Genomic DNA, 12,245 nt, shown 5'->3' on the forward strand with positions numbered 1-12,245 from the left:
CGAATATATCACCATAAAATGATTATCTCTGCAACAGAATGTTTGTTGCTATTAAACATCAGTTGCAATTTTTTTATATGAAGAATTCAAGCGTTTCCAGACTTTTCATGTGAAAAAAATGTAGCCGAGCATGGTTTCATTACACGTAGCCATCGTAAACATGATCATTAAAATCATCGTCTATATGCTAATTTTACAGAATATTTATTAGAAACATTTTTACTTTCACACTACAGCATTAAATAAATTATGACAAATTAAATTTAAAATCAATACTAAGCGTTGGTTTACAGTAAAATTAATAACAATTGGTTGTTATTAATTTTGCTGTATCGTGTTATATCAACAATGATTTTTTTAAAATTAAACTAAAAGAAAAATTATAAATTATGCTAACAAAACGGATGAATATATATTCAAATTTAAATAAACTTACAATTATGTGTGTTATCAGTGGCAAACAATTAAAATAATTATTACATTTCAAGTCTTTAAATGTTTTGTAAAAAAAATGCATTACGATATAGTACTCAATTACAATAACATCTGAAGAACAATACCAAGTTATAAAATTCCTTTATTACATAGTATTTTACTCACTCAAAACATAACTTATATCAAATTATGTACCAATTATAGTAAAAAAGGCTACAACTAGGTAAGTTGCTGGAATTATTTTATTTTTTATAATTTTAAGATAAGATGAATTGATTTCATTATAAAAAATATGTATAATAAGAATGTATTGTATTTAAACAGAAGTATAATTGATTTATTTTTTTCGATAAATATTAATTAGTCTTATTATTACAGATAATTTATAGGATTATTATGTTATTTTGTAAATATCTTTACCGATGTTCTTTAAAAAGAACGCATATTAAACATTCTAATGTTGGTAGGAGCAAACTTCCTGTCGTGTCTTTGAGTACGCTGCCATTTTGTAACGGCAGTGCTTTTTGTTCGTGTGGAGCGTCTGCTCGTTGCAGAGTTTAGATTGTGGTTTAGGAAAGTTTAGTTTTATTTTACAAAGAACTCTATCAATATGAGCTGGCAAGATTATGTCGATAAACAGTTAATTGCATCAAGATGTGTTACAAAGGCTGCGATTGCCGGTCACGATGGAAATGTCTGGGCTAAATCAGAAGGATTCGATGTAAGTTTCTTGATATGTATTAAGTGCTTAGTGAATTTATACTAATCATCTTTTGTGTAATGATATGATGTGCGATTGTATTGTGCCTTTCAGTGGTCAAATTTTGGATTCGTAAATTATGAATGGATGACGAATCCGGCTAGTTGACAAGATGGCGACATGTGGTAGCCAATTCATATTAGAATTGGATTTTTTCAATCTATGCATTTTAAACTATTGATATTGTTAGTTTAAATTGATCTGTATTGATTTGGGAATGAATTGTAAATGGGTACTATTCGTTTCATGACCTATTTGCTGCATAAAATGTTGCCGGCCGGTAGTTCTTGTATTGAAGTAGTCACACGTCGGCGACGCCAAATTTATCTGTAATGTAATATTGGGTTCAAAACGCTCCAATATGATTAATTTCTTACCTCTATAATATATTTACCCATTTTTTAAACTTACGCTTAAACTTATCAGCGAAAATATGACTCATGATAGTAAGTTACGTAGGTAAAAATTATATACTTATATATTTTTTATTCAAACAACTATCTGATATTTTTACCATTAAAGAAAAATGATATTGTATCTATTTAATCATATAAAATGGTAAATTTGATTCTAATAACAGTGTATAGCAGTTACTAAAACATTTTATTAAATTTTAAAATTAAAAAAATTCTTAAGATATAGTTTTATTTAAAAAAAAAGTAGTATATATTTTTATAATTGTTTCAAATTAATGTAATATTCAGTTGTAAAAGTTACCAATTAATGACGAAATAAACTACAAATAAATTAATACCAATATTAAATATTTAGAAGTATTTCCTAACAATAGTACTCATATTCAATAAGTTAGCAATTAACATTTGTTAAGTAGAATAAAATAATCAATAATGATTTTATCTATAGGAATACATAGGGATTAATCAGAGTATAGAGTATTGTGTGATGACTGAATCAGAAGTTTGAAATTTACCAAAATGGTTAATTTAGTACTTAATTAACTATTAAGTCATTATTACGCAAATAAGATTACGGTAAATAAGTACGATGATGCCATTATATAATATAAATCATTAGAATTGAATAAGAATTTTGTTTCAATTCATCAGATTATTGCCAATTTCTCAAAAAGTCTTATAATTTAATGTTGTGAATAGTTAAGTGTATAAGTATTTTTTATAAAGTTTCTTTATCATATTCTTTTCTGTTAGGTTATGCTCAATTTTTAAGTTTTGAGAGTTTTGTTCATTTATATTATCTATAATGTTAAATCTATTCAGAAGTGTCTTGTAGATTATCATTAAGAGTAAAATTATAAAGAAATCATATATTTTTTATTTGTATTTATTAAAAATGTTATTTGGAAACAAATAATGCCAAAGAACTATGTGTTCAATAGAATTTTTGAATAGATTACAATAAAAATTCTTTGTTTCTGCTGAGAGTTATAAATTTCATGAATGATAAATATTGATAAATTTCATTATAAATAGCAGAAAAAGTAAACATTCAGTATTTAAGAAGTTAAATGTTTTTTCGAAGAGACTTGTGACTTTCATAATTATTTGGTTTAACACATTTAATAGTAATAATAACTTAGTTACTAAATCTTTGTAAGTTTATTTTACTGCAATGTTTTCAATTATACTTTATTAATGTTTTCTTTATTAGAAAACAATATTATTTATATTCGTTAACTTTGGTGAGGAGTAGAATAGAGATAGGAAGTAATAATAAAAAATATTTGTATTCTAAACAAAAAATACATTCAATAAATAGTTGTCAATTCTAAAATGTTTGCATGTATATAGATTTACACTAATATATTTTATTATTTATTAGTTTGTTTCATAAAACCATATAGATATTTATATATGTCTATTCACATTTATTCATAATTTTAATGAAATCCCAATCTCAACCGTCCAGGGGTACCAATGAAATACACAAGAGAAGTTACATAGGCATACAAAAGACTTATATATATTAAGAAACAAATACATATATAAACACACCTAGTCTAATATTATACAGTTGCACAAGTTTGTGTGTCCAATATATCTCGGAAACTTTTAGGACATTATATATTTTGTGTTAGATGCCTGATTATTAAAAAAATGTTATATAACCATGACACTAGGAGTGGAGTAATGGATCTAGATTTATACCAATCGGGGTTGATGTTTTAAATTAATAATATTTACTTGTTTCTGTACTTATTGTAAGGTATGCTAATACTTGCAAAGTATAATGACTTAACTATATAATTATGTTATACCGGAACCATAATATAGTTAATGAAATATTATAATTATTTCATGCCATGTATTGATTGGGTACATATTATCAATATTTACCCCATTTGTTGAATTGTACAGTCTATCATAGTGCTACAAAACCTTCTTAACCAATGATAACTAAAGCTGAACAACCAACTCTTAATCATTTAGGAATAACCAATAAACAACCTACAATATTCATCGATTCAAAAGCAATTGTAAAACTGGTTTAATCATAACATTAAAATATATATTTTTTTCGTAATTTTTTACACGCTATCGTTATGCTTGAAGACTTCAAGATAACACGATAATAGTTTTTTTTTTGTAGATTATCGATTTGAGAAACGTGTACTATGATTATTTAAACTTAAATTTATAATTCAATCGTAAATAAATATTGAATATGAGTAAGCTCGTTCATTTACTTCAAAATTATATAAATATTATTTATAAATGTAATATTGTTAACAGATATCAAAAGACGAAGTCGGGAAGATAGTGGCCGGTTTCGAAAATGAATCACTCCTTACAAGCGGCGGCGTCACGATAGCGGGCACGCGGTACATCTACCTCAGTGGAACAGACCGCATAATACGCGCAAAACTTGGCAAGGTCGGCGTGCACTGCATGAAGACACAGCAAGGTAAAACAACTACGTTCATGCCAGTACTTTGATAGTGAATTGCGATGCAACTTAATATAATAGTGTCGTGTCGTATGTCATGTATTATTTATTTTACTTATGCAGCATTTCGCGGTTTAAGTTACATATTTCACCTATTTTGTACAGAATGCAACATTTCTTATTGTAATATTATTATTCTTAAGTCAGTAATGATCATTTATTCCATGTTTTAATAATGGTTGATATGTTGGATTTTTGAAAACCATATTAGTACGTAATAAGGTATATCTAATTGAATTAATATAATATATTTAATAGACAATATTGAGTATTAGATTGTGATTAGAAACATGAAGATAAATCAAGTCTCGATAGTAAGAAAATTCTATTCTTGCACCATTGCCAAAGAGGCCACTTGGCCTAGAACTACATATAATTATGTCATCTAAAAGTAGCTACAATTCATATTTTCTTAACATTGAGTTATTAATAGCGTGACGAATAGTCTAATAATTTAAATTTTTCTCAAAAATTTTATTTTAATGTTCTGGTATACACTGAGAAATTGCGCGCATAGACCGTTAAGACCGTCTCTCTCTTAGTTTATTAATTGACCTACATATGACTCAAACACGCAATTATTTCTAGTTTCCGAAAGTAACTAATTTAATTAAAACACTTTATATACTTTTAAAGATGACAAATAAATGGTATTCTTTGAATTTAACAGGATTTTTACAGTAAAACATTTATTTGCAGCTGTTGTAATTTCTCTCTATGAAGAACCGATCCAACCCCAGCAAGCCGCATCTGTAGTGGAGAAGTTAGGAGAATATTTAATTACCTGTGGTTATTAGAGGTGAGTTGAGAAGTTTTGTTTTTGTACTAGATTTATTTAAAGAAATGTACAAGAACTGGAATATTTTTCTTTTTTTTTACAGATCGAAGCGCGCGTGATCTAAGAATAAGATAATATTTTTCCACAGGGAAATAAGTAACTGCATTTTGTATATTCTATAAAAGTGATAAGGACCGTCATTTGTTTTGATATTTGATAAATTATGGCGCCATCAATGTCTGATGCGTTTAGTATCCATGTGCAGATGTAATTACTTTGTGAATTTTGGACTCTTTTTTTTTTTATACGCTCACCGCTTTCACAGAGTAATTGTTTCTGTATAATGGTTTTATGTATTTAAAAAAAAATGCTTTTATTGGACTATACAGTAAAGCTAAATAAGTGGCTTTGCGATAAAGTCTCGAGGCATGATGTATAGAGATTTTTTTAAAATTTCTTTTCAAGTTGTCTGATACTACATTTTTTTACATCTAGAATGAGTGAGTTAATAAGTTACTGTGGATATGAGTTACTCGCTGTCAACCTTATTTATATAAATTAATAAAATGGAAAATCAGCATTACAACCAGACGCTTGACAAGAAATTATAATAACCACGTAATGAAATTACTGTAACAATATACAACATTATTATATATGTAATTACAAATAAGCATTTGTGTAAGGGCTTGTTACAAAATGAAAGACACTGTAACCCAAGAATACATGTAACGATTTTAATTGAAAAATCTCTAGTCCCACTGGAACCATCGTGTGAGAACTAATACGACAGTGAGGCGAGTGGAGGGAGGGACGCGCTCCCTTAGCCCTCCGCGAGCGCCATTACTTCGCTATGCTTCCCTTTTTATTACGCTGCGTTTATAATATTGTGTAGTGAATAATAAACATTTTTGCATTCTGTTTTATTCTATTCTATCTCTTAGCTGCAGAATCTAGAAGCGCTCAATTATAATCCTGTATCCTCAAACAAGGCTTGCAGTAATCGAAGGGTGCATATTGTTTATATTTGATATTACTACTATAGCTTTGTACATTGTTTCTGATAAGCGATGGGAACTGTGTCTATCTAATAATAAAATGATTTGTATTATAATTATATGGTTTTCTTTTTTAACCTGATATCCATTTTATTAACAACTTTGAGTAATAATAATTAAAATTCTTAAATAAGTACCTACGTTTCGTAACTACTGTTTAACACTAGAAAGACGGCAAAATACTCTTACCAAGAAAAACGGCTAGGGGTCAAATGACCCCACGTCATAATAACAATGTATTCAATATGTGCAATGAGCATTTGAATGCAAATATGCTTGTGATGTGTAGAAAAGGCGGGATTATCATTCAAACATTAATTTGATGCGTAATAATATAGTTTTTAATAACTAGAACTTTTATATTAATTTACAATTTTGACAAAGATATATTTTTGATTGATTGCATTGTCCACATAATGGTTTTTTGCAAATATCACACATTTTATTTTATTTATTCTTAGAAATAGAACAGTGGCGTCTTTTTCTAGTAGCTACGGCTGACTGCCTCGGTAATGCTGATTGTATTGAACCAATGGTAGAAGAGTCCTCCGACATATTGCTGAGTTCTAAAGCTAGCTGGACTATAAAATCTCTTCTACGCACTTTGTTGTTTGTCACTTCTTGATATAAAATCCATGCATTTATAACAGCAAGGTCTAATATATTATAAAAAACTGCTGACGACACCATACTGTTATACGCATTATCCGTTGCTTGCATTTCGCGAATCCAACGCACTTGCCTCATTCGTCCTCTTCCCCTAAATGATCGTTGACGTTGTACAGTAGCTGAAAAGACAACGAAAAATATTTAAATATAATTGTATAATATATCAAATCATCTACGTTGGTAATTCTAGTAATCGATAGGTGCAAATATTCTTATCGAATAAGTAAAGAAAAAAGATAATAATTGCCTAGTGGCATGTTGTCATTTGAGTCGTCACTGCTTGAAGAACTCGTTTCGGATGGAAATATCTCTTCTTCTGAATCGCATTTACTTTCCACATCTTCACCCTCACCGTCTGACTGATCCTCAGACAATGATTGTAACGATAATAATATTTGATGGCCGCTCAGCCTAGACATTGTAAAATAACTAAATAACACTGTTTGCTCCACAAAAGTAACGTAAGTAGTACGTTGGTATGACTCTATACAATAGTTTCAAATGTAACATCCACAGCTATAAAAGAATAATGTAAATATAATGACCTACGTTCAAATGGATACTATTTATCTTAATAAATGCCGCTTGGGTCAAATGACCCGGCGCCGTCTTCGTAGGTAAATGTTATGTTTATTTAATTTAGGATGATAATATAACAATAACATCAACAGTACATTGAAATATAAACTATTTCATTAGAAGTCACGGGAGGACGTAGCACCAAAACGAATAGTTTCGAAATTATCGAACGATAAACTTCAAAATGGGTCAAAAGACCCTTGCCCGTCTTTCTAGTGTTAAAGTATAGTATCACGAAATTTGTTATCATAAGCAAAAGGTATAATAAAAAAAAAGGATTTCTATTGCAAACGGCTGGAGGCCAAAGGTAACGACCATTGTTATGACTGAACGGGCCTCACACCGATCGGTGGAAATTAATCTTAAATATAATAATATGATTTGGCGTATAACTTAAATATTTTACATTAATGCAATAATATATCTTGTAAATGCTAGCTTAATTGAGTCATTAAGCGAAACAACTGACGTATCCCTAGTATTCTAGCCATAGTGATAGTATAATTTGTTTTAACTCTTATCTGCCTGAAAGGTCGTTTTCTCTTCTGATAAATCAATTGTTGAACTGAAAACTATAAATTAGTAAGTCGTAAAAAAAATAGGCGTTAAAGGGTTCAAATTGGTCAATAAACAATTAAATTCGTAAATATTAAAATTATTGCAAAGAAGTTCTGGGTTATTTTACTTTCGACTTAAAGTATAATCATTTGAATCAAAATAGAATGACTACATTACTATAATTGCGAATATTTACGCACAAAGTGACGTTTCTTATTATTCTGATTATTTTAATTTAAAATTTGAGGTTAATATAAGATATGAATTGAAAAAACAAGCAATGGTTTAATCTTAATTCCAAGTTTTAGGCGTTATAATAATACAAGAAACGACTATCGACGAACATGAAACTTTTTGAATTGGGTAAGAAATATAACTACATGGGTAAAATAAAAAAAACATGGCTAATTAACATAATTTATTTTCCTTTTGACAAAATCTACAATAATAAGAATTAAGTACACTCGAATACAAGGATTGGTATAAAATGTTAAAAGTGGTAGTCTATATGTGAATTTGGTTCTTTAATATACCACACAAGATCATTTTACACATCTAACTCTAAAAAGAAAATTGTAATTAAGTTACATATTTTTGTGTATCTAATGTTAACGTTAATTATAATATAGACTCGGAGAAATAATTCTTATTCCTTTCTAAAACGGTTAACAATAATTTAAAACAATAAAACTCAGATGTACATAACATACTACGTGGTTATCTACATTTCTACAAACCTATTTTATGAATAAGGAAGAAAATTAGTCGTGGATTCCTAAAATAGATATTTCTTAAATAAATTATGCGTTGTAATAACCACCGGTTATAAATATTACTATACGTACAATTCAATTAAAAATAAACATACCACTTGATTAAGCCAGCAAACTAAGATACGGTTTTTAAATTTCAAAGCCACATTCACGCACATGTTAATACAATTTACTCTAACGCTCGCAATTTTCATAGCATTTTTTTTGTCATCAATCTTATTTGTAAACTTTTCAGATTGAATGACTTCGAATATAATACCATTGTAGTTTGATTGTTACACATACTGTAACTCGTTTCACGGGAGAGATTTCAAGGTCAAATCATATAATCTATCTTGTGGTCACGGATGCTCCAATGAATAATGACGAGATTTCTTCCAGAGACTTCTAAAGAAACCTTTCCTTTGTTTCTGGCCTGGATGCTCCTCGCCTGTTAACAAATATAATTTCGATTATTAACGTTATTAATAACGCTTCCTTTTTCAATTGATATTATTTTCCTGTTTATTAACAATATCATAATGTATCTACATATAATACTAATTAAAGCGGTACCTACTACATATATACAGTTTTGTATCACCATCATTAAAATTTAAGTAGAGGCAACCATTATAAGCTCATGTGGCAGTTATTATTAATAGTGATGATGCCATAAGAAACTTTAAGGAGTAAGGACCGCGTGCGCCACACATACGCCACCATGGTAGCGCAGCATTATCAGTTGAAAGCGCTTCGATTTTGTAAAAGAACGGTATTTTTTCATCGTGTGTTCTCTCTGTCTCTCTCTTTGACTTGACGGTGATATTCAGAATCCGTCAAAACACGAAGAAAATTGGAAAGACAGTCATTTCGGGCTCTGATTTTTATAGCAACCTATTTTTTAACATTTTTATTATAATTTAATTAAATATAAATCAATATAAATTGTACACTTAGCAGATCTTTGTTGTTCGATTACTTCTTTTGTGTACTGTGAAAGAACAGAAAAATGGTCTGCCAGTGTATAGCCTCTGTGATATTCATTATATAATGTCTGAACCTGGATTATACAAACGAAAAAAAATAAATGACGAAGCAGACATCCAGGCGTCTGATATTTTAATAGCAGAACAGTTAAATATTTTTTTAAAGAAATTTCATGCTTGTGCCTGCCCTAAGGAGAAAAAACATGTCTTACATCTAAAAAATATGAATGGAATTAATAAAATAAGCAACCGATATGAAGGACCTCAAAACAAATATGAAATATCAGTAAGTAAAATGTCGACATATTTTTTTTTCATTTTCAGGGAGTCAACCAATCAAATTGACGGAACTAGATTCAAGTGGAAATTACTTAATAAGATTATTTTTTTAACATTAGTTGTCAACCACATCTAGCGATGAAGTCTAAGATAGAAGATAGATAAGATTTATTTCTATTCCGCAACATTGGAGCAACATTTATCAATCCGCAACAAATATTTGATATCAACAGTTGCTATGCTTTAACCGTAATAGCCCCGGGATATAGCCCCATACAGGATGATTTTGACTGTCGGACTTGAGTAGCTTTTTTATTTTATAAACTTGAAGCGCTGTTTGTCGAACATGCTACGAAGATCCTACGGCTTAATTCACTAGACTAAACCGATTTGTTTTGATTTATCAATGCGAAACATGAACGTAGCTTAGCTCACTAACCATGACCGCAAAATATTTTATAAACTATCTGTTTGTTGGTGATATTAAATTTGATATTATTATTGATGAATTGTATTTTATCTTAATTTTAAAAGTTAATAAGTACATATTTGTAAGGCTGCAGTATTGTTAGGGTCGTGAACCCCTATTTGAGGGTGAGGGAGTGCGAATGTCAAGTGTACGAGCGCGCTAGTCGTCGCCGCCGGGTCGATACTGCGGCTACGCTACAGGGACTTATTAGAATCGAAAAGCGCAGGCTTACAAAATAGTGTTTTATTTTTAAATTATTTAACTAAAATTGTCATTAAGAAATTTCATATCTATGAAATATTATTTTTAAACAAGCGATTTGAATAATAGATGAACTACAATAGAAATAACATAACAAATCGGGGAGGACGTAAATTACAATGAATTGTTACCAATTCTTGGTGGTAGGAATTTGTGCAAGCCCGTCTAGGTAGGTACAACCCACTCATCAGATATTCTACCGCCAAACAACACTACTCAGTATTGTTGTGTTCCGGTTTGTTCCCAAGGAATGGTTAATATTTCTTACAGCGCCATTGTCTATGGGCGGTGGTGACCACTTACCATCAGGTGGCCCATTTGCTTGTCCGCTTCGCGATGAAGGCTATAAATATTTCAATTTAAATTTTTGAACAGTGATTAATATTAAGGTTGTTTTCAATAATGTGAGAAAATAAATAAAAATCACGTGAAAGTTTACCGTTTAACCCGGGCTGTGACATAAATGATGTGATCAATCATTAAAGAGATGACGGTCGGTCATTGATATCTGAGGTCGCGTTTGTTTTATAGCCGTTCCGAGATATCTCCAGACAATATAAATAATGAGGTGACAGACTAAACGATTTCAAAGTTATCGAGAATGGGTCACTTTGTTGATAATTATGCTTTATATATATATTTTAATAATAAAAAAGCATACAATAAATACCTACAATGAAAAAAAATAGTTTATAGTAAAATAAGATATTTTTATCCAAAAAACATGGCAGATAAGAATGATATTTGACATACATAAATTTAAAAAAAACAACTATTCGTATAGTATTTCATCGATGAAGTAAGAGGCACACCGTTAGTAGGGCGTCCGAGAATAGACCGGTTAGTAGATATTTTCCAGCGCACGTCCCAAATGCTTCGACTGTGGCCAAAAATAGCCCTCATGAAGCCGTCCCCGACATCTGACTCCGTTAAATATGAATAAGATTGTCCCTACTCGATACGCTATTTAAAAACTTTTCAATGTAAATATACCTCAGTAATTATACGTCATATCCTTGTTCCAATAACTCGAAGCCATAATCAGTACCGTAAATGAAATTTTAAATTAAAGAAGAGTTAAACAAACAGCTACTTGCAATTAATAGTTCATATTATTTTATCATCAGAAAATGATCTCCATATTCCACAGATCGCGGAGAGCCGCAGGTTTATTAATAGCATGCGCAGTGGAGGCCCGTCTGATTCAAGTTCATTGGCTAGACTCCCCGCAATGATTGTGTCGACTGTCGATACTTCATGTGTTCACATTCGGTGCAATTTATCACTTAACTTGTTATATTAAAATAATAATACTGTAATTCATTAATAATATGCTATACTAGTTAACGTGTGAAACGCGGATTTAGGTTTATGTACAATAGTTTCATCTTCCTTTAATCGCCCTAAAGGAAAAGCTTAATGTAATGTATAATAATTTATTTCGAGGGACTTAACGTGGAGTTACCGGATCTACGAGCTATAGGCGTAGCAAGTTACGCTTCTAGAATAATAAATGAGAACCTTATTGAACATTTATGCTATATCTTTTTTATTTGTGAGAAAGATCAACACTATAATATAATAATGATAATAGTCTAGTGGGGATGTGAAAACGTTACTGATAAATATTAATTCTTTACATATTAAAGTCTGAGTCATAACTCAGAATCTTCTTGTCGATTCTTCAAAGTGAATCACGGTTACCCACTGATGACTAACGATTCGACGAAGCG

At 30.0% G+C, this 12,245-nt stretch overlaps 2 protein-coding genes across 3 annotated transcripts in view; one reads left to right on the top strand and one right to left on the bottom strand.

The window, feature by feature from the left end:
- The first annotated feature begins 873 nt into the window (after window positions 1–873).
- LOC113394553 (profilin) lies at window positions 874–6,012 on the top strand. Its single transcript, XM_026631901.2, has 4 exons — window positions 874–1,156; window positions 3,907–4,078; window positions 4,820–4,919; window positions 5,002–6,012. Exons 1-3 carry the CDS (start codon window positions 1,046–1,048, stop codon window positions 4,915–4,917), a joined length of 381 nt encoding a protein of 126 aa, XP_026487686.1. The 5' UTR covers window positions 874–1,045; the 3' UTR covers window positions 4,918–4,919; window positions 5,002–6,012.
- A 2,153-nt stretch (window positions 6,013–8,165) lies between these two features.
- LOC113394551 (uncharacterized) overlaps window positions 8,166–12,245 on the bottom strand; it is a 142,329-nt gene continuing 138,249 nt past the window's right edge. For both annotated transcript variants that reach the window (XM_026631900.2, XM_026631899.2), the window contains one exon: window positions 8,166–8,965. In XM_026631900.2, coding sequence (XP_026487685.2) covers window positions 8,877–8,965 — 89 coding nt within the window. In that variant the 3' untranslated portion in view covers window positions 8,166–8,876. The remainder of the gene's footprint in view (window positions 8,966–12,245) is intronic.

The sequence above is a fragment of the Vanessa tameamea genome, chromosome 4, assembly GCF_037043105.1.
Source record: "Vanessa tameamea isolate UH-Manoa-2023 chromosome 4, ilVanTame1 primary haplotype, whole genome shotgun sequence".
Classification (NCBI taxonomy): domain Eukaryota; kingdom Metazoa; phylum Arthropoda; class Insecta; order Lepidoptera; family Nymphalidae; genus Vanessa; species Vanessa tameamea.